General features: G+C 39.1%; 1 protein-coding gene across 1 annotated transcript in view; it reads left to right on the top strand.

Annotated features, from left to right (window-relative positions):
• Positions 1-22,802, top strand: part of SLC7A11 (solute carrier family 7 member 11) — an 87,378-nt gene that overhangs the window by 51,094 nt on the left and 13,482 nt on the right. The window contains exons 7-10 of the mRNA XM_060011875.1: positions 17,388-17,511; positions 19,396-19,499; positions 20,253-20,349; positions 21,920-22,069. Coding sequence (XP_059867858.1) covers positions 17,388-17,511; positions 19,396-19,499; positions 20,253-20,349; positions 21,920-22,069 — 475 coding nt within the window. The remainder of the gene's footprint in view (positions 1-17,387; positions 17,512-19,395; positions 19,500-20,252; positions 20,350-21,919; positions 22,070-22,802) is intronic.

Here is a 22,802-nt window from a genome sequence, read left to right as displayed (position 1 = left end):
TTCCAAATGTATGCACAGAAATCAACTCAAGACACAATTGTGTTGCTCTCTCAATCGAATAGTCGATCGAGAACCTCAGTGCTTTGACCAAGAGTGAGTCAGCTGCTATTGTGTATTTAGAAATGAGTCTCCCTTGTGCCCTTTTCCTTCCTCAATGACGTCATTTTAGTCTGTGTTCCATTTCCATTGGCTTCTCCCCCCAGGTTGTGAGGCCTGATCCCTTCCATGGTTCGGACACCCTGTTTGTTTGTACTGTTGATTCCCTGCCGATGGCGGCCAGCTGACTGTGCCGTGCTGTGTTTGTTCGTGTTTTATGGGGAGATGTTCATGTGCGGCTGCTGCATTTCATATTAAATCTGAGATGAACTTCAGGAGGTTTCCTGATTTTTATTAAAAATGATTTTGGCTAGGGGCCATGTTATCCTGTTCATAAGTCAGGTGTTCTCAGAGATTTAATAATTTAGAATTCACATGAGGTTTTGATGGAATAAACATTACTTTTCTCTGTTAAAGCTGCCTCTTAACCTTTTATTTCCTTTTTCCTCTTTGCTGCTTCCATTTATTTATTTTTTTAAAGTCTTCTTTTGGGAGGTTTGTACAGATTTACCTCAAAGCTATGAAAATATTGTAAAAGGAAGAGTCAAAACGATAGCTTAGTTTGGTTGAAGTGATTTAAATTTGGTAAGTTTTGTGAGTCTTTTCACCACTATTATAAACGCACTTCTGTTTTAATTATTTTAATCCCAAGTTATATTTTCCAAAGTAGTTATCTTCTCTCCCTATTTTAATGAGCTATTTCTTTTAGAACATGTCCTACAAATAAAATAAAACATGTCTTACAAATAAAAGGTTTGATAAAAAAGCAAAAAATAAATAGATAAATAAATAACAGAGGCCAAAGAGGTCAGGAACTCTTTCCATGTGTGATTACAAGCTAATAAAAAGCAGAAATTATCCTTAAGGGTGGCAAACAGTTCTGACAACTCCTCTCAAAAATATTTGCCCTAGGGCTTTCCTGGTGGTGCAGTGGTTGAGAGTCCGCCTGCCAATGCAGGGGACACGGGTTCGTGCCCCGGTCCGGGAAGATCCCACATGCCGTGGAGCAGCTGGGCCTGTGAGCCATGGCCGCTGAGCCTGCGCGTCCGGAGCCTGTGCTCCGCAACGGGAGAGGCCACAAGAGTGAGAGGCCCGCGTACCGCAAAAAAAAAAAAAAAAAAAAAAAAAATTTGCCCTAGAGATTTAGAGGATATATTTTCAGGACACATTACGTGCTCAGTTGAATATCCTTAATTTCTCCATAGAATTTGGTGAGTATTAATATGTAAAGATATTTGAGAAGACTGTTGAAGTTAGAAAATGTTTGGTTTTGTTTTCCTCACATTAAAAATAGTAGAGAATGAGGAGTACAGGGGTCGTGGGGCATACTTAGAAAAGGAGGGGAGATTTCTCTGAGGAGGAGACTTTTGATTTAAGCCTAAGTGAAAGGAATGAGATGATCACGTGAAGAATCAGAGCAGGGAGCTCCATGTCTTATCCTGTTTGAATTTTAGATTCCACAAGCAAGTGAGTTTTCGTTTGTAGTTGATGTCTTTATCACTTTACTTACAATAATGTCTAGCATAAAGAAGATATTTGATAAACGGAGGTGAAATGAAATTTTTATAAAGGACTCTGATAAAGGACAATTTCCTTAATAATATTACTACAGATGTCCTCCTAAAATTCATATGATTTTTAAAAATATATTTGCAATACAGTTTTGATAAAAAATAAAGGCAGAAAATATGAGTGTCTGTGATAATGTGGTCCATGTAATGTGGCATCCAGAGGTCTGATCTGATCTACAGACACTGTTTTAGAATCTGGAAGGATGGACAGACCACTTGTCTTTTATTTTTTAATTTTTTTTAAACATCTTTATTGGAATATAATTGCTTTACAATGCTGTATTAGTTTCTGCTTTATAACAAAGTGAATCAGCTTTATGTATACATATATCCCCATATCTCCTCCCACTGCGTCTCCCTCCCACCCTCCCTATCCCACCCCTCTAGGTGGTCACAGAGCACCGAACTGATCTCCCTGTGCTATGTGGCTGCTTCCCACTAGCTATCTATTTTACATTTGGGAGTATATATAAGTCCATGCCACTCTCTCACTTCGTCCCAACTTACCTTTCCCACCCCCCATGTCCTCAAGTCCATTCTCTACGTCGGCATCTTCATTCCTGTCCTGCCCCTAGGTTCTTCATAACCATTTTTTCCCTTAGATTTCATATATATGTGTTAGCATAGGGTATTTGTTTTCCCCTTTCTGACTTACTTCACTCTGTATGACAGACTCTAGGTCCATCCACCTCGCTACAAATAACTCAATTTTGTTTCGTTTCTTTTTATGGCTGAATAATATTCCATTGTATATATGTGCCACATCTTCTTTATCCATTCATCTGTCGATGGACACTTAGGTTGCTTCCGTGTCCCGGCTATTGTAAATAGAGCTGCAATGAACATTGTGGTACATGACTCTTTTTGAATTATGGTTTTCTCAGGGTATATGCCCAGTAGTGGGATTGCTGGGTTGTATGGTAGTTCTGTTTTTAGTTTTTTAAGGAACCTCCATACTGTTCTCCTTAGTGGCTGTATCAATTTACATTCCCACCAACAGTACAAGAGGGTTCCCTTTTCTCCACACCTTCTCCAGCATTTATTGTTTGCAGATTTTTTGATGATGGCCATTTGGACCAGTGTGAGCTGATACCTCATTGTGGTTTTGATTTGCATTTCTCTAATAATTAGTGATGTTGAGCCTTCTTTCATGTGTTTGTTGGCAGTCTGTATATCTTCTTTGGAGACATGTCTGTTTAGGTCTTCTGCCCATTTTTGGATTGGGTTGTTTGTTTTTTTATTATTAAGCTGCATGAGCTGCTTGTATATTTTGGAGATTAATCCTTTGTCAGTTGCTTCATTTACAAATATTTTCTCCCATTCTGAGGGTTGTCTTTTCATCTTATTTATGGTTTCCTTTGCTGTGTAAAAGCTTTTCAGTTTCATTAGGTCCCATTTGTTTATTTTTGTTTTTATTTCCATTTCTCTAGGAGGTGGGTCAAAAAGGATCTTGCTGTGATTTATGTCAGAGTGTTCTGCCTATGTTTTCCTCTAAGAGTTTGATACTGTCTGGCCTTACGTTTACGTCTTTAATCCCTTTTGAGTTTATTTTTGTGTATGGTGTTAGGGAGTGTTCTAATTCCATTCTTTTACATAGAACTGTCCAGTTTTCCCAGCACCACTTATTGAAGAGGCTGCCTTTTCTCCATTGTACATCCTTGTCTCCTTTATCGAAAATAAGGTGACCATATGTGCATGGGTTTATTTCTGGGCTTTTTATCCTGTTCCATTGATCTATATTTCTGTTTTTGTGCCAGTACGATACTGTCTTGATTACTGTAGCTTTGTAGTATAGTCTGAAGTGAGGGAGCCTGATTCCTCCAGCTCCGTTTTTCTTTCTCAAAACTGGCTATTTGTTGTCTTTTGTGTTTCCATACAAATTGTGAAATTTTTTGTTCTAGTTCTGTGAAAAATGCCATTGATAGTTTGATAAGGATGGCATTGAATCTGTAGACTGCTTTGGGTAGTATAGTCATTTTCACAGTGTTGATTCTTCCAATCCAAGAACATGGTATATCTCTCCATCTGTTTGTATCATCTTTAATTTCTTTCATCACTGTCTTATAATTTTCTGCATACAGGTCTTTTGTCTCCTTAGATAGCTTTATTCCTAGGTATTTTATTCTTTTTATTGCAATGGTAAATGGGGGTGTTTCCTTAATTACTGTTTCATATTTTTCATCGTTAGTGTATAGGAATGCAAGAGATTTCTGTGCATTAATTTCGTATCCTGCTACTTTACCAAATTCATTGATTAGCTCTAGTAGTTTTCTGGTAGCATCTTTAGGATTCTTTATGTATAGTATCATGTCATCTGCAAACAGTGACAGCTTTACTTCTTCTTTTCTGATTTGGATTCCTTTTATTTCCTTTTCTTCTCTGATTGCTGTGGCTAAAACTTCCGAAACTATGTTGAATAATAGTGGTGAGAGTAGACAACCTTGTCTTGTTCCTGATCCTAGAGGAAATGCTTTCAGTTTTTCACCATTGAGGACGATGTTGGCTGTGGGTTTGTCATATATGGCCTTTATTGTGTTGAGGTAAGTTCCCTCTGTGCCTACTTTATGGAGGGTTTTTATCATAAACGGGTGTTGAATTTTGTCGAAAGCTTTCTCTGCATCTATTAAGGTGATCGTATGGTTTTTCTCCTTCAGTTTGTTAATATGGTTTATCACATTGATTAATTTGCATATATTGAAGAATTTTTGCATTCCTGGGATAAACCCCACTTGATCATGGTGTATGATCCTTTTAAGGTGCTGTTGGATCTGTTTGCTAGTATTTTGCTGAGGATATTTGCATCTATGTTCATCAGTGATGTTGGCCTGTAGTTCTCTTTCTTTGTGACATCTTTGTCTGGTTTTGGTATCAGCATGATGGTGGCCTCATAGAATGAGTTTGGGAGTGTTCCTCCCTCTGCTATATTTTGGAAGAGTTTGAGAAGGATAGGTGTTAGCTGTTCTCTAATTGTTTGACAGAATTTGCCTGTGAAGCCATCTGGTCCTCAGCTTTTGTTTGTTGGAAGATTTTTAATCACAGTTTCAATTTCAGTGCTTGTGATTGGTCTGTTTATATTTTCTATTTCTTCCTGGTTCAGTCTTGGAAGGTTATGCTTTTTAAGAACTTTTCCATTTCTTCCAGTTTGTCCATTTTATTGGCATATAGTTGCTGGTAGTAGTCTCTCAGGATCCTTTGTATTCCTGCAGTGTCAGTTGTTACTTCTCCTTTTTCATTTCTAATTCTATTGATTTGAGTCCTCTCCCTTTCTTTCTTGATGAGTCTGGCTAATGGTTTATCAATTTAGTTTGTCTTCTCAAAGAACCAGCTTTTAGTTTTATTGATCTTTGTTATTGTTTCCTTCATTTCTTTTTCATTTATTTCTGATCTGATCTTTATGATTTTTTTCCTTCTCCTAACTTTGGGATTCTTTTGTTCTTCTTTCTCTAATTGCTTTAGGTGTAAGGTTAGGTTGTTTATTTGAGATGTTTCTTGTTTCTTGAGGTAGGATTGTATTGCTATAAACTTCCCTCTTAGAACTGCTTTTGCTACATCCCATAGGTTTTGGGTTGCTGTGTTTTCCTTGTCATTTGTTTCTAGGTATTTTTTGATTTCCTCTTTGATTTCTTCAGTGATCACTTCGTTATTAAGTAGTGTATTGTTTAGCCTCCATGTGTGTCTATTTTTTACAGATTTTTTCCTGTAATTGATATCTAGTCTCATAGCATTGTGTTCGGAAAAGATACTTTATATGATGTCAATTTTCTTAAATTTACCAAGGCTTGAAATGTGACACAAGATATGATCTATCCTGGAGAATGTTCCATGAGTGCTTGAGAAGAAATGTATTCTGTTGTGTTTGGATGGAGTGTCCTATAAATATCAATTAAGTCCATCTTGTTTAATGTATCATTTAAAGCTTGTCTTTCCTTATTTACTTTTCATTTCGGGTGATCTGTCCATTGGTGAAAGTGGGGTGTTAAAGTCCCCTACTGTGAATGTGTTACTGTCGATTTCCCTTTCATGGACGTTAGTATTTGCCTTATGTATTGAGGTGCTCCTATGTTGGGTGCATAAATAGTTGCAATTATTATATCTTCTTGGATGGATCCCTTGATCATTATGTAGTGTCCTTCTTTGTCTCTTGTAGTAGTCTTTATTTTAAAGTCTATTTTGTCTGATATGAGAATTATTCCTTCAGCTTTCTTTTGATTTCCATTTGCGTGGAATATCTTTTTACATCCCCTCCTTTTCAGTCTGTATGTGTCCCTAAGTCTGAAGTGGGTCTCTTGTTGACAGCATATATACAAGTCTTGTTCTTGTATCCATTCAGCCAGTCTGTGTCTTTTGGTTGGAACATTTAATCCATTTACATTTAAGGTAGTTATCGATATGTATGTTCCTATTACCATTTTCATAATTGTTTGGTTTTTGTTATTGTAAGTCTTTTCCTTCTCTTGTGTTTCCTGCCTAGAGAAGTTCCTTTAGCGTTTGTTGTAAAGCTGGTTTGGTGGTGTTGAATACTCTTAGGTTTTGCTTATCTGTAAAGGTTTTAATTTCTCCATCATGAGATCCTTTCTGGGTAGAGTAATCTTTTTGTAGGTTTTTCCCTTTCATTACTTTAAATATGTCCTGATACTCCCTTCTAACTTGTAGAGTTTCTGGTAAAACATCAGCTGTTAACCTTATGGGGATTCCCTTATATGTTATTTGTTGTTTGTCCCTTGCTGCTTTTAATATTTTTTCTTTGTGTTTAATTTTTGATAGTTTGATTAATATGTGTCTTGGCGTGTTTCTCCTTGGATTTATCTTGTATGGCACTCTCTGCTCTTCCTGGACTTGATTGACTATTTCCTTTCCCATATTAGGGAAGTTTTCAACTATAATCTCTTCAACTATTTTCTCAGTCTCTTTCTTTTTCCCTTCTTCTCTGGGACCCCTATAATTTGAATGTTGGTGTGTTTAATGTTGTCCCAGAGGTCTCTGAGTCTGTCCTTAATTCTTTTCATTCTTTTTTCTTTATTCTGCTCCCCGACAGTTATTTCCACCATTTTATCTTCCAGGTCACTTATCCGTTCTTCTATCTCAGTTATTCTGCTATTGATTCCTTCTAGAGAATTTTTAATTTCATCTATTGTGTTGTTCATCATTGTTTGTTTGCTCTTTAGTTCTTCTAGGTCCTTGTTAAATGTTTCTTGTGTTTTCTCCATTCTATTTCCAATATTTTGGATCATCTTTACTATTATTATTCTGAATTCTTTTTCAGGTAGACTGCCTATTTCCTCTTCATTTGTTTGGTCTGGTGGGTTTTTACCTTGCTCTTTCATCTGCTGTATGTTTTTCTTTCTTCTCCTTTTGCTTAACTTACTGTGTTAGGGGTCTCCTTTTCACAGGCTGCAGGTTCGTAGTTCCTGTTGTTTTTGGTATCTGCCCCCAGTGGCTAAGGTTGGTTCAGTGGGTTGTGTAGGCTTCCTGGTGGAGGGGAATAGTGCCTGTGTTCTGGTGGGTGAGGCTGGATCTCATCTTTCTGGTGGGCAGGACTGCGTCCCGTGGTGTGTTTTTGGGTGCCTGTGACCTTATTATGATTTTAGGTAGCCTCTCTGCTAATGGTTGGGGCTATATTTCTGTCTTGCTAGTTGTTTGGCATAGGGTGTCCAGCACTGTAGCTTGCTGGTCGTTGAGTGGAGCTGGGTCTTAGCGTTGAGATGGAGATCTCTGGGAGAGCTTTCACCATTCGATATTATGTGGAGCCAGGAGGTCTCTGGTGGACCAATGTCCTCACCTCGGCTCTCCCACCTCCGAGGCACAGGCCTGACACCTGGCCGGAGCACCATGACCCTGTCAGCCACACGGCCAGGTACGTGGGGAGTTTCTTGGGAAGCTTTCGGGAAGTCTGAAGTCTTCTGTTCAGTAGGTGTTCTGCAGGAGTTGTTCCACACGTAGGTGTATTTCTGGTGTATCTGTGGGGAGGAAGCTGATCTGCATGTCTTACTCCTCTGCCGTTTTGAAGGTCCCTCACCACTCTTCCTTTATATGCTCTTCTGTAATGATCACTGCTATCAGCCAGACTGATACTATGAAGGTACTGTGATGTACTGGTACTCGTGATTGAGGATAGGATCATCACCTCAAGACCCAGGAGAAGAGTTGGTGAAATCTGTGTCCTGTTTTTTTCCTCTGAGCGACAGAACAGGACAGACTCAGGCACTTCCGTAGGATGCTCTGTTACATGAGCAAGGACTGAACTAAGTTTTCAAAGTATTGTTAAACAGTCTTTAAAAATCAGCTTTATTTGTTAAAGTGATTGAATAATGAACTTCCAAGAGAAATGGACGTTAGATTTCATTAATTCAGCACCCTCTTTAACTAAGGAGGAAGTTTATGCCTAGAGAGGTCCAGTGATCTCCTGGGTTCCTGCCAGTGACTGGAAGATGACTGGACCCAGCTTTCAGATTGGAGTCCAGAGAATGTTCATAATTCTATGAAATCAAAACAAACACTGAAGGCAAACATCAGAGACAAAATGTTGCATAAAGAAAACTTACACTTGGGATGGTACATACACATTTTTTTCTTGGTTATAGGAATTTGGGGATGGGGCTGAGGGAAAATACGAAAGAGAAGGGAAATTACAGGGTGGGTGAATGCGGGGACCACTTCTCTTTCTGGGGCAGGTAGTCCCTCAACCATCGCGTGTTGTGTTTGACTTTGCTAAAGTATCCTTGGGGAGAAATTTGCCTACGAATCCTTGTAGTCTAAGAAAAGGCATTAGCAAATATAAAATAAAGCACAAAGCTTATTTTTTGAAAAGTTTAACTTTTGAGCTGAAAGATGAAAGATAATGAAATTTCCGTTTCTGCTGGGAATATGAATCTTTGTTAATGGACAGCCCAAGGAGAGGAGAGGGGAACTTACAGGAGGTTCTGCCGTTCTGGGGGCCTCTGTGACCTTTGCAGGGAGCTGTCAACTGTTCCAAGCAGGAGTCAAAATCATCACTTTCTTGACAATGACATATCATCTCTCTCAACTGGAAAGGTATTTAACCCATCCATTCAATTTCTTCTCATCTTCACCTTTCTCTGCAGCCCCATTAGCTGCTGTGTCGTGTTCTCTGGGGCCCAGCCATGCAGATTTACCACTTTGATTAAAGCCAGGCCATAGCTGTTGGCTCCCCTATCAACCTTATACCTTTCCTACTATAAATGTTTCCCTCAATTACCTATAAATAGGATTTGTTGCAGTGAAAAATTATTTTCAACTTTGTAGGATCAAAATATATATACACACATACATACCTCTCTAATCATTCGTAGGTAGGCATTTTATGAAACCAATTCATAGAGTTTGAAAACCGTAGTTTAGGAAGCCAGCATTGAGTCCCAAAAAAGTATTTAAAGACATAATTTGACTTGTAGCATCTAGTGGAGGGATGTTAAAACTGTTTGAAAGTGCTGGATCCCCTCAGTTGTATATCAATACATAAAACAAGGAAGAGAGGACTGATCTGGCTGAAGTGAGTGAGGACAGATTAGCCTCTAATCTTATCAATTGTCCATCTTCTATTCTGATTCCCATATTACCCTGGTGTCTCCTTGACTACCAGATGTCAAAGTAAAATGATTTCTAATAATTAGACTTGTCATTGTTGGTCACAAATATTGAAAGCGGTTTTCAGTAGTTCATTTGTCAGGGTTGAATGTCTCCATATGTACCTGTTCCATTTCTTATCGTGCAGCTGGTCAGAAATGTGACTGGATTTGATTTATGGGTTTATAGTAGGAGAAGTGTTATCAGTTCCTTCTAAGACACGTGTTTATGACCAGAGGAAATTTTGACTCTAATTCCCACTTATTATACCCAAGTGGGTATGTTTATTTTACCTTGCCTTGTACTTAGCATAAGAGTATATTTATTTAACATTGCATTGTTTTATTATGTATCTTTGGCCAAAACAAGAGGCGATTATACTTTGATCTTTGTTGGATCGGAGGCAGTTGTCAAATGTGCAGGAGATTTTATATTTCAAAATAGTGAACAATGGGGTCTATGTTTGCTCTGTTTCTGGGAAGTTGGAATAATAGAATTTTCACTGTTCTAACTTTAGCCAATGTAAGTGTTTCAATTGGATCTCCTTTGGGACATTATTTTAAAGACTTTATATCTTATACTGGTCTCTTACGAAACAAAAAAATATGAGATAAAAATTAATGAGGACCCATTTAGTCTCATAAAAACTAATTCACTGAGATCTACAAAAAGTCTTGATATAATGAGGCCCTTCATTCTTTTATTAGTTAGGGTAGTGCCAGCTGCTCCAACAAGCAAACCACAAATTTTCAATGGCTTTAAACAATCGAAAGTTTAGTTTTTAGATCATGTTACAGTCCACTGTTGGTGTCCCTGTCTGAGCGGTAGACTTTCTTCCTCATGTTGATTCTGTGGCCCAGATTCCTTCCACATTGTGGCTTTGCCTCTCTATAGATCCTCTATACAACTAGAGAAAGGGTTGGGGGCAGACAAGGCAACCCACTTCTTAACCACCTTGGCCTAAAACTGCCACATCAGTTGACACATAAGGATGAGTCACACTCCCACCTAGATACCAGAGAGTCTGGAAAATGTGGTCTATCTGGGTAGCTTCTTCTCAGGAATGACTGATACTTTGGAAAGAGGAGCACAAAACTGTGGTGAGTACTTCATTCTCTCAGCCATGCATCTCTGAATCTCAGGAACTCAGTTATTAAAAAAAAAAAGGTTCACTGAGTTGTTGCATCACCTTAGAGTACTTTAGACAAAATCCTGAGGGAAATAACATTTAAAAAAGTATACTATAAAAACAATATAACAAAAATAAGAGCTGGGTCTTCCCTGATGGCGCAGTGGTTCAGAGTCCGCCTGCCAATGCAGGGGACACGGGTTCGTGTCCCGGTGCAGGAAGATCCCACATGCCGCGGAGCGGCTAGGCCCGTGAGCCATGGCCACTGAGCCTGCAAGTCTGGAGCCTGTGCTCCGCAACGGGAGAGGCCACAACAGTGAGAGGCCTGCGTACTAAAAAAAAAAAAAAAAAAAAAAAAATACGAGCTGAACATTAGTATGAAATGTAATTTATTGTTATTAAAATATTTTGTTTTCTTATTTACTTGCTAACATTTTATCAAAAACCAATTTTGTTTCTATGTTTGCGCACTCAAACTTGCCTACTAATTTCTTTACGTTCATCCATGATAAATATGGATAACTAATATATCTGGACGACACACTCTAAATCTTGAGAAAATGAGAACAAATGAGATGCAGACAATGCAGATTTTTTATTGGTTTGAAATTCAAGCAAATGAAAATTTACCCCCAAGCTCCATTTTGCTGAATAATTTTATTTAGGCAGGAATTTATTCTGCTAGTTGGATAAAAAAATAAAGTATTATTAGGGCTAAAAACGCTTAGACTCATGCTTCTGATTGCTTATGACCCTATGTTTCTGAATTATAAGTTTCCATTTCAGTTCATTTTTCTGCGTGGTTTTGCTGCACTTTTCTGTCTCCTTCATGCCTCTGTGTATGTTTTTTCCATGAGCCTCCTTCAGGCTGCAGTCTTTTAATCTGTGTCTGTTCATTTCTTACATCTCCCTACAGGTCCCTCTGTCTTCTCTTTTTGTTTATGGAGTTCTTCATCTGTGGACAATGGAGAATGGTGAGATTTAGATTAGACATCAGTGGTATTGAAATTTAAAGCATCTCAGTGAAAACACCTGTAGTCTTGCCGTGGTACCATAAGAAGCCGAGGGCAGGTGTTTAGTGCTTGAAATCAGTGGGATCACTGTGTACCTTTATGTGACAATCTGCTCGTCACATCACTGTGTTCAGCCTTGGCCCAGAAATTGTCGTTAAGTTAGAACATGAACCATGGACCTTTAAGAATGTTTCTAAATAGGTTTATGGAATGTACTCTTCCTCTTGCTACATTTTCTTCTTTCAGTGACAACCCACACCTTCCCCCCCAACTTGCCGTGTCTCTTCAAGTGCATTTCTCTTACACTGTTATTCACAGTCCGGTTCCCACTCACAATGTGCAACTAGAGATACAGTGATAGCACTAAATGACAAGGGGGCAGAATCACCGATAACATACAAGGCAGTTCATAGGGTTCCAGTCATCTGTAATCTAATTGTTTCAAGTCTGGAAAACAATCAAGGACCCTTATTTGTAATTCAGTCCCTGCTAGAAATATCAGAAATCACATAGCCAGATAGTACAGTTTCATGCTTGCCGGGGGGGCAGGGGGGTGTCTCTGGAAAGTTTGAGATGAGCAAGAATCAGGGAAATTAGGTCAAAATGTATGGAAGAAAAAAATCGCGTGAGTGAAAAATATAGATAGATTTTCTTTGAGATATACTAGTATTGATCTTTTGGATTGTAACACATGACTGAAGTTTGAGGAGTACAGTAAAATGAACAGCAGTGGTAATAAAGTAAACTGAATAATCCTGTAAAAATAAATTGGTAGATCAAAAAGAGAGAAGTAAGAGGTACTTGAGTCACTTCTGGGTCAGATCTAGAGAAAAGCTTTCAAGGTCTCTACAGGGTCATTATAAAGAAAATGTTTTGGGTTTTTTTTTAACATCTTTATTGGGGTATAATTGCTTTACAATGGTGTATTAGTTTCTGCTTTATAACAAAGTGAATCAGTTATACATATACATATGTTCCCATATCACTTCCCTCTTGCGTCTCCCTCCCTCCCACCCTCCCTATCCCACCCCTCCAGGCGGTCACAAAGCACCCACACACACAAAGAGACAATGTGAAATAGGTATGATCCTAAAATAAATACTCAGAATCAAGAAATACTCATTTATAATTTTAAATACTTTATGTTGAGATGAATCATGGCTTTGTTTCAATTATATATAAACAGTTTACTAAAAAATTTTAAAGTTCTTTGAAAAACCCTGTTTTCTTTTTTATTTGCATCTCACATATTAAGAAGTTCGTCATTTTCTTGCCCTTCTTAATTCCTCTTTTCTCCCCTCCCTCTTTTTTCCTGAATGCAAAATACATGTGTTAAAACATTAATGATTTTTAAATAGAAAATGTGAAGTATCAGGCACTTCTCTTAGAAGATTCCAGAACACACAAGAGAAGGTTTTAGCAGAACTGGCATCATGCCCAGTCCCACGGCTCAAAGACAATTTTAGATGCCCCAGGATCAATGGTTTCTGTGGTCTCCAGTGGATGTATCCACACCGGGGAATGTATGAAACTTATTTTGATTCACATAAACCTCAGAAGATTTTGTGCCAGTTATAAAACAACTTTAGGAATGTCCTAAATACAAGTGACTACAGAATTACTCGGATGGCCTGAATCTCAGAAATCCTTGCGACCTTCATGTGTCCTCAACTCTCTGAAGCTAGGTCTACTCATTCTGTTTTCATGGCAGGAGTCTTTTTAGCCAACATAAAGCACTGGAAACAATGATCATTGCTGATGCTCTACCATGGAGTTGCAAAGTATATTAAAAATGCATCCCGTGCTCCATCATTTGCAAGATTATTTGTGATGACTATTAAGTGCATAGTAAAATGTACTTGGCTTCAAATGTGTCACGTTGTAACCATCAGCCTTCTGATATTTGTATCATGTGTATAAAATAGAGGACATGTTTGTCAGCATGTGAGGATCCTAGGAATTTTGTACCTAGAGTTAAAGTAGGCACAAAACAGCCATGATATCACGGACAAGATATTTCAGGAATGTGGGACTTAGCGATGGAGGATCTGAATTCAAGACCCAGCTTTCTCACTTACTACTTTTGTGACCGTGGCCAGTCACTTAACCTCTCTGAGCCTTGGTTCCATTGTTTGAAGATGGTGGTATTACCTCCTATTTCAGTGGGTTGTTGTGGATTTTGTCATTTGTTCATATTCTATGTTATTCCACAAAGGACTTGAAATGAAATGTGTATATTTGGAGATAAAATGCGTTTGCCAGTGCTTTGTAGATTATACAAATATAAGCTACCTGCCGTTCCTATTGGGGCCATTTAAATTCCTGGGGAGCTCTGTCCTTAGAATGAGAGTGCTTCTAAGCAGATGTTCCAGAGACTTCCATCTAATAATTTCCAATAAACAAATATTTATCTATGTGTGACATAGACGGGTTACAGATGCCAATTTAAAATAAACCTGCAAGGAAAGAAGACCGTCCAAGACCTTTTGATTGAAAACCATTTGCAATTAATAAAAATATCAGATTCTCACTTACTTAGTGCTTATTTCTCATGAATACATAATTGAAAGGACTATAATGACAAAAAGCTCTTAAGGATTAAGTAACCTTTCCCAATACATTCGTGTCTTGTTAATCATAAAAAAATATATACACAACATTTTGGAAAGATTACAACTCATAGGTGTGAGTCATTTTTATTCAGCTTAAAGACAATGCTTCTGTTGCACTTAGAATTGGTGGACACCTCGCAATTACACAGGGGCTTTGAAATGTCAGTGGCCTACCAGTTCCTGTGATTCCTTTTATTATCATGTGCCATTTGCCTTAATCTTGGATTACTAACTGTGTTTATCTGCCCTCTGCATCTAAAGCCTCCAGAAAGATGGCTCTGGCTTGCCCTAATAGCTCTTATCAGCTCACCCAGTGGCCCTTAAGCTTTGCTGCTTGAAATCCAGGAGTTACCCACACAGTGCCAAGCCCTTCTGAACAAGTCAACTGATTTCCTCGGTGTAAATGATTGCTATTTATGCCAAGGCAGCCACAAACCCTTCTCCTTCCCTTTGTTAAGGTGAAATGGAACCTTAAGGACAGAAGCTACTGGCTGTCTGGCCACATCCTCTTCAGTTCCCGTGGCTTAGCTTTACCTAGGGTGGAATTACTGGGTTTGCTGTGAATTGCGGCAAGGTTAGACCCCTTTTCTCTTTTATCCTATATTTTAAGCTCCTTTGATTTTTTTTTCCCTCTAGTATCTATATACTAGGCTGATCTATCTATAGGCTATCTATAGGCTATATCTATAGGCTATCTATACTTGGCTGATAGTAAAACTGTTAATGATCTGTTTCATTTTGTCTGATAAGTATGCTTCCTTTTCCTCCTTTTCTATAACAGTTGTCTAGGGAAGTTTATTCAGTGTGCCTCTGTGGTTTTTTAAATTCAAAATAAACTAGTATTTCCAAAATATTGAAACTTTTGAAAACATTCACTTGACATTATAGTTCGTATCACACAGAAAAATTATGAATAAGTTATAAATAAATAAATAAATCATGGAATAAGTCTTTCCCCCTCCTTCATACTACACAAAACTGTATTTTCAGTGAATACATGAGGAATACAGCCTGGATAAGAGCTTTCCAATAAACATTATATTCAATAATTATAATTTCTCTGAAAAGTAATAGTTAAGAGTTTGAGGACCCGCATGCACGAGAGAGAATACACTTCAGTGGTTTAAATGCTTTGACTTCAGGGTTGCTGGATCCGCAGCTGAATTCTGGGTTTCCGCTTACCAGCTGTGTATCCTTGAAGAGTTCTTTAAACTCTCTAAGACTTCATTTCCTCGTATATAAAATGGTAATTGTGCTCCTAACTCACAGGATTTTCCAAGGACAAAATGAGGCAAATATGTAAAGTAGCTAATAAAAGGGTGGGTAGTAGCAGCATCTGCTGTTTTTTGTTATTGACAAGCTGAGGAAGAACAAAAGGAGAACTAACCTGGAAGTTTCAAATGTTTTAAAGGTCCCTTCTGCCAAAGTCAGTTTAGAAATCCTCCCTCAGAAAGACCATAATCTCTGGGCAGGAGACACAGGCTGCCTTGAAAGAGCTGGGCTGGGAGGCTAGATGCTATGCCGGCAGGGCCAACAGTCAAATTTCAGAGTGACTCCTCTGTGCTCTGTGACAGCATCATGTGACATGACAGTACTACCTGTCCCGGACAGGTTAGGTGACTTCACCGCACTGAACAGTAAATCACCTCACTTTTTATTAGCAGAACCTTTGCATTTCTTAATCCTACTCTTGGGAGGAGATCTCTAGAGAGTGTCTTCCTCCCTCTCTTTCTCTCTGCTTCTCTCCTCCATAGAAAGAACTCAGAACCCCATTTGGCGTGTTACAAGAGCTGAAGGATTCGAGTTTCAAATATTGATAATACAGTGAGTGGTTGAGAAGCTGCCTTTATCTTTAATATGCCTTATGCCACTTACCCCTCTGTATTTAATTGGCCCAGTGATCTCCTTTGCTTACGTTTAGCGTTTATCAATCACAAGCAGCAATGCGTGGTACGGCATGAACAGAAAGTTCCACGGGACCCTCTTCACACTGGGGAAGGGGAACATCTGCTCCTTTTCTAGCAGGATGCCAGGATTTTAGAGGTCAGTGTGTTTCCCCATCAAGGCTTAAGGCTTTGGGGACCAGGGGAAGTGTCGAGCTCCAAGCAGCATAATGAATGGCATTTGCTGGCTGGCTGGGTTTGCCTGTTCTCAACAGGGGATAGAGAATTCGGCGTAATGAGCTGGGACTTAGTGTGCTCAACACACCCAGCTTGGGGAGTGGGGCAGGCTGTGCCTTTCTTGTTCCTGGTTCGGACCTGTATTTTCATCTTGGAAGAAATTATAGGGAGGTCTTCATTAGTGGTACCCAGCAGGGTTAAGGCTCCCTGAAGGCTGATAAGCTCTATGGCTAAAAAAAAAACAAAAAAAACCCACAAACCCATCCGCCTTTGTGCAGGGAGCCGAAGGTTTAAGTCGCTTGAACTGGAAACAGTCTGAAGAGGTGATTATGTTAAGCAAGTAATGTGTATCGGTAACATGGAGTCAAATTATGAGGGTCAGTAACTTCCTGGCTTTCCCAGTGCGTTAAATGAAGACATAACGTTGTGTTTGCGCCGGCTGCTTCCTGATGCCGCGTGGTGTCAGCACCGTCCGGTCCTATGTACTTCACAGCATGTCACCTCTAACTTCATGGGATTATCTGTGCTCTTGCTTTAATAGATACTCATGATCTTGAGCTCCCTTTGAACTCACAGCAGGGCAGTGCAAAGGCGTTATTGGGAACACTTCTGGGCTTTTTGTGTTATGTACAAAGTTATTATTACTGTCATTTAGAAAGGTAGATATATGTTGCTGGCATGCTTCCAAAAGTGTACACGTATTTGATGGCAAGGGGAATTACTGAAGGGGAAGACACTGAATGCGAAAGATCTTTTGGGAAACTAGTATTAGAAAGGTGTCAAGGCAAGTGAATCAGGATTTGAAAGGCATATATATAGGACAGTGGATCTCAAAGTGTGGTCCCCTGGCCAGCAGCATCAGAATTACCCAGGAACTTGCGAAAGATGCAAATCCGCCTGAATCAGAAACTCCTGAGGTGGGCTCAGCAATCAGTCTCTGTTTTAACAAGCCTTCCAGGTGATACGTGCTCAAGTGTGTGAAACCCTGCCGTAGGATTTATGGAGCACAAGGATCGGACAGACCCACATGTTCTGGGGTAGAGCAGTAGACAAGACAAATGTACCTCCCCTGATGGACTTTATTAAATTACAAAGGAATATGTGGTACTTCACCCTGATGAAATGTTTAGACATACCCAACAGAGCCTGTAGTTAGCCATATACCATGTTGTTCTTTGTTTGAATGAGCCTGTTATCTTCTTTGCTTGCAGAGAAATGACTAACAAAAGATGACTGATCAGTGATTCCTTTGTGCATTTCAGAACCATCCCCCTTGCGATATGTATATCCATGGCCGTCGTCACCATTGGCTACGTGCTAACAAATGTGGCCTACTTTACGACCATTAGTGCCGAGGAGCTGTTGCTTTCAGAGGCCGTGGCAGTGGTAAGTCTAAGTTGGGAAAATGCCAGTTTGAATTTAGGTTAATGAAATGATGCAATTTTATAGTAGTTCCCTCCAGCAGAAAGTGTTTTGAAATCCAGTAATTCTTTTTTAACTGAATGATAACGAATATTGTAAAAATTTAGAACATACCTTAGCATAGTCCATTTAACTGATACAGCTACACTCCTATATGATTTCTCTGTACTGTTAATTTCATGTAAAACATTTCCACATATGCCTGCTTGAAAACATATTTCCACACATACATGTTGAATAGAAGTCATGATTCTTCCAACATGTCTTTAAAGACAGGTGGGCAGTTACTGAGTTTAAATGAATGCATTTTGGGGTATGCAAATGGCAATTGATTCTGTACTCCTCCCTGTTTAGACGCTTTTCAAATGCTAACTTAAAATCTTTTTCCCAAAGTACCACTTTAGAATTTCCAAATGGACCACATAACATTTTTTTCCTAGTATATATATATCATTTTGAATACAAGTTCTAGGATATTATTAATTTGAGGAAATGCTGAGTTATTCAAAGTTAAACAGATGTCATTGCTATAGTACTTCTCAGAATATTAGAGAAGCTAATGTGCATTTTAACTTCCTGAGATGCGGATACTCATAATTTTACAGCATTTTCCAAAATTTATTTGACTTCAGGGGCATCTTTTGCTTTCAAAGGTCATGTTATGGGACTGCTATTCTGTGACACAGACTTTTTGGTATAAAAACTTAGCTAGTAAGAGGGCACTCATTCATGACCTTGTAACAATGAAGGGTGAAAAAAAAAAGAACTTCCCATCACTAGATGTCAGTTCCTTTTAAAATAGTCACTATTAGGTCATATCAGAAACATCCACAGGGAACAAATTATCTCATTTCATGTGAACCTATGTACGAGTTCACTGTATTAAAAAAGACTCTGTCCACTGCGGTAACTTCTACCAGACAACCAAATGCAAGAGCTTCCTGATGTCAGGTCGTCATCTCATCTTACTAGACAAAGGGCAGCACTTAAGTCTTTGAGCGTAATGTGGTCCATTAATTACATAGCACCGACTACATCAAGGACAAGTAAAGAATCCCACAATTTTTTTTTTTTTTTGGAAAATACATCCTTCATGAAAATTTGCAATGTTGCACATGCCATGCAACAAAAGGAAAGGTCAGAAGTTTTGTTTAACTTTTATATTTTCTGTAGCTTGGTTTCCTTGGACTCGTGTTGGGGTTCTAGTCTTTTAATAGGAAACTACAGAAGGAATTGGCAGATAACTGAGAGGGCGGGATGGACTTCGTAAACAGAGATTCAGCTGATGTGATTATTCTGGGCAAAAGATTTTCAGAACTGTTCATATCCATAATATACATGATTAAGTCCTCAATTATTTTTTGCCACGCTTTTAAGTCATAACAGTGGGATTGGTATATGAAACAGGTATCGGCAACACTTCTCAGTGTACCTTTGTACTTCGCTATAAAAATGTGGCTTTCCAGATGAGAGACAAGGTATTCTACAGAAGGATTTCTGTCTCTAAAAGGAGAACTTCTGTACTGAGTTTTTTTAATTTACCAGAGTCAGAGACAATAGATATCATAGTTGCTAAAGATTTGATCAATGGATCATCGCTCTTTGGAAGTAGAGGGAAGGCGCTTGTTTAGACTATTGCCCATAATTCTGCAACAAGCAGGGACATGGTACCTGCCTTTGATTATTATTCTAAGAGGTTAGTCTGACCCTAACCCAAAAAAAAGGATTATAAAACACACACAGATCACCAGGTAAACAGAAAGTCATAGAGCGAGTTTGGCCTAAATTGTTTCATTTTATTCCACTTTCTGCCAGAGCATTAATTTGCTTCCTTCTGTCTTTCACTAGACTTTTTCTGAGCGGCTCCTGGGAAATTTCTCAGTAGCAGTTCCAATCTTTGTTGCCCTCTCCTGCTTTGGTTCCATGAATGGTGGTGTGTTTGCTGTCTCCAGGTGAGTGAGTTCAAGCATTTCTAGAAATGCATTTGTGTGTCTGAGATGGGATGTGATGAGGATAAGTTTAAAAAGAAAAGAAATAGTGCCTCTAAACCTGCTGTTTTTAAAGGGAAACACAAGATTGAAATCTTTCTCCAAGTATCAACAGCGTGTTCTATTCTGTCCATTAGAGGGCACTGTTTGTCTACTCATAGCCTACTCTGAAGCCCGGCATGAAGGGGTTTTTTGTTGTTGTTTTAACGTTATGTCTACAGAGTTTAACAACAACATTTTATTTCTGGCAATAAAATCTTTTGTTTCTCTAAAGGTGACAAGCAAAAAAGTAAAGTAAGAGACACCAGACATCACCATACCACCATCTGTATCCCTTTTGTTTGATGCAGAAGTCCCTTTTGTTTTAATTTGATGAAAACCCAGTCAGATAAATGTGAATGGTGTGTGTGTGTGTGTGTGTGTGTGTGTGTATGTGTGTGTGTGTTGAGTTGCACTGGATTGATAACACACGAGCAGTATTAGAAATCTAGAACGAAATTCACCACCAGCTATTTATATGTGGGGTGAGTTATGCTGAGTCAGATGTTGCTACCGTTTCTCCTCAAAGGAACGTAACATTTTGGCAGATTTTATAAAATTCGAAGTAATCACCTAAGAAATGTCAAACCATTTGGTATGAAGAAGATGCAAGTTTTCTCTTCAATTTCTGGATTTTTTCCCTTGGAGATGATTAATTATGCATTTTTCTCCTGTCAGGTTATTCTATGTTGCATCTCGGGAGGGTCACCTTCCGGAAATTCTCTCCATGATTCACATCCGCAAGCACACTCCTCTGCCAGCTGTTATTGTTTTGGTAATGCATAGTAACATGTGTCTCTAGATGTAACCTCAAAGAACAGCTTAGCAAAGAGGATTCCAAACTTGACTTCAGCTCGTGCTTTCTGTTCTCATTCATCGCTAAAGTGGCTCTATGTGTATCCTGGTGGATTTGCAGAGGCAGAATATTTTCCATCGCTTCCCTTCATCCAGTATATCTGATGCATATTTGATGCTTTGGAGCAATAACACGTCCCTTCTTTTTCATCTTTGTAGAAATCTGTGAGATCAAAGGGAAATGATTGCCTGGGCTCCTGTCACCGACAGAGAGCCTCGCAGAAAAGGAGGTCGAGGAATAAGTCCCAATTCTACTTATTGAAAGTGGAGCTAAAAACTACAGTCCCAAAACGCCCAGATGTCTCATCAGAGGCCCCTTATCATGAAATGCATACAAAGTTATAGAAAAAGTGGACAGAATCCTAGACAGTGCAGGGATTCTGTGCTTGAAAGTGAGAATTTTGAGAGCAACCCTAAATGGGAGAAATAAAAGCACCAAAACTTAAATTTGAGCTGTACGATTCTTTATGCAGAGAAAAGTATTTGTGAAACACGGGATATGAAAGACTGTGTAAGGTGTAGAAGGCCTCAGATCGCCATTGGCAATGTTATATTCCTTTATACCTACTATTTTTTCCCAATAACGTTTCCAAAACCCAAAAACATTTCCCAGAAATGTTTCCCGGTAACATTTGTTCCCAATCTCCTGCTGTCAGGCGCACCACAGAATGCACTGAACACTTTCGTGCCCCCATCTCCACCCCCCATGGGTTTCATTTGTTTCAAAATGTTTCCTTGAAATTTCTTTGTAAAGGCCGGTGGGCGGGTGGGGTACTCTGTGGATTCTGGAAATGTACTTCACTTGTGGGAACAGAATGTATTATTTTGTGGGAACAGAATATATTATTGGTGAAGAGGGCTTTCATTGTAAGCCTGCGTTATCAGTCATGCTGTCCTTGGTCTGTGCAGCTGTAGAGACTTGCTATGCTGAACTCTGCGCTCCATTCTTTTCTGCGGTCTTGAGGGTCACATGTGGCAAGCACCCAGGGAGAGGAAGCGTGGAGGAGGGAAAGGTCAACGTTCTGCACTCAGGAGAGGACACAGTCTCTAGAGGTGGCTGTCTTTCCTGTGTATGCATAGCCAGGGGCTCATCAGACACCATTTGCAGAGCTTTCTGCAAATGTGTGTACTGGATGCGCTTTTGACTTTTATCGTTAGTTATTTACCGACCATCTCAGTCTCTGGGTCTTTAAATTTTGAGTCATCGAGTGTCCTGTGTTTTGCTCTTTGAAAGCACGTGCTCTTAACTCAAATGAAAAACAGCTAAAAATAATGCGTCCATGTGTGTGTGTAAAGAGAGAGTAGAAAAGCTGCATGTATAGCTAGGAGGTTAGTTGACTATAGGTGTTAAGCACAATGGTCATTTATCAGTAGAAAGAATCGTTTGGAAAAGATAATAATAACGTGCAGTGATGATATTGCTTGTTATCACGTGTGTTCTCTTTTAACTCACTGTGCATGGTTTTTCTCTCCCTCCCCCACCCCCCCAGCACCCTTTGACGATGGTAATGCTCTTCTCTGGGGACCTCTACAGTCTTTTGAATTTCCTCAGTTTTGCCAGATGGCTTTTTATTGGGCTGGCGGTTGCCGGGCTGATTTATCTTCGATACAAACGCCCAGATATGCATCGTCCTTTCAAGGTAACCTCCGCGATCTTGATGGGTTTACATAAATCTTCCTCCTAATGCCTGGTCCTCCCTTTGTCATAAGTTGATGATGAAGAGCTTGGGCAGGGGGGCAGAATCCTCTGGAATAAAATGTTTAACCCTTGCAGGTCATGCCTTCATATGGGATTTATTTTACTTTGAAAAAATAGTTCATCGGCTCGTTTGTGATGTACCGAACTTTGTAGGTCACATGGTTGAAAAGTGGGGATATTAATATACAATGTTTGTTATATTGATTTTTCATGAATGTGTCTAATGACCTGATATGTTCAAAATATAGACTGCTGCTTTTTTTTTATGCTGAATACGTTGTGGACAACCATACTCAGAGTGAGGCCGATATGTATGAAATCATCACTGATTCAAACTTTAAAAAGGATGCTGCTTTACAAAAAGGCATTTTAAGAGTTCTTAAATGTTATGACTTGTTTGATTGCCCCTTTTCTGCATTGTACACTCCAGAAGGAGTAGAAATGTAAAATACATAGGGAAAGTGAAGATGTGCGAATATACCACTTAATAGAATGTCCATTTACCATAGCTAAGTGTTTCCCTTTGGGAGGGCTGGCGCATATGCCTCTAGCCTTGAAAGTTCATGGACTGATTTGTCTTTACTATGTATTTGCTTTTAAGAAATAACACCGATCATGTTGTCCGTCATGTCGTCAGAATTTGTTTCTAATTATATTCATTGCCTAATGCCGGC

The sequence above is a fragment of the Delphinus delphis genome, chromosome 5 (genome assembly GCF_949987515.2).
Source record: "Delphinus delphis chromosome 5, mDelDel1.2, whole genome shotgun sequence".
Classification (NCBI taxonomy): domain Eukaryota; kingdom Metazoa; phylum Chordata; class Mammalia; order Artiodactyla; family Delphinidae; genus Delphinus; species Delphinus delphis.
The sequence above is the reverse complement of the archived record's forward strand: the minus strand, read 5'-3'. Positions and strand labels throughout refer to the sequence as shown.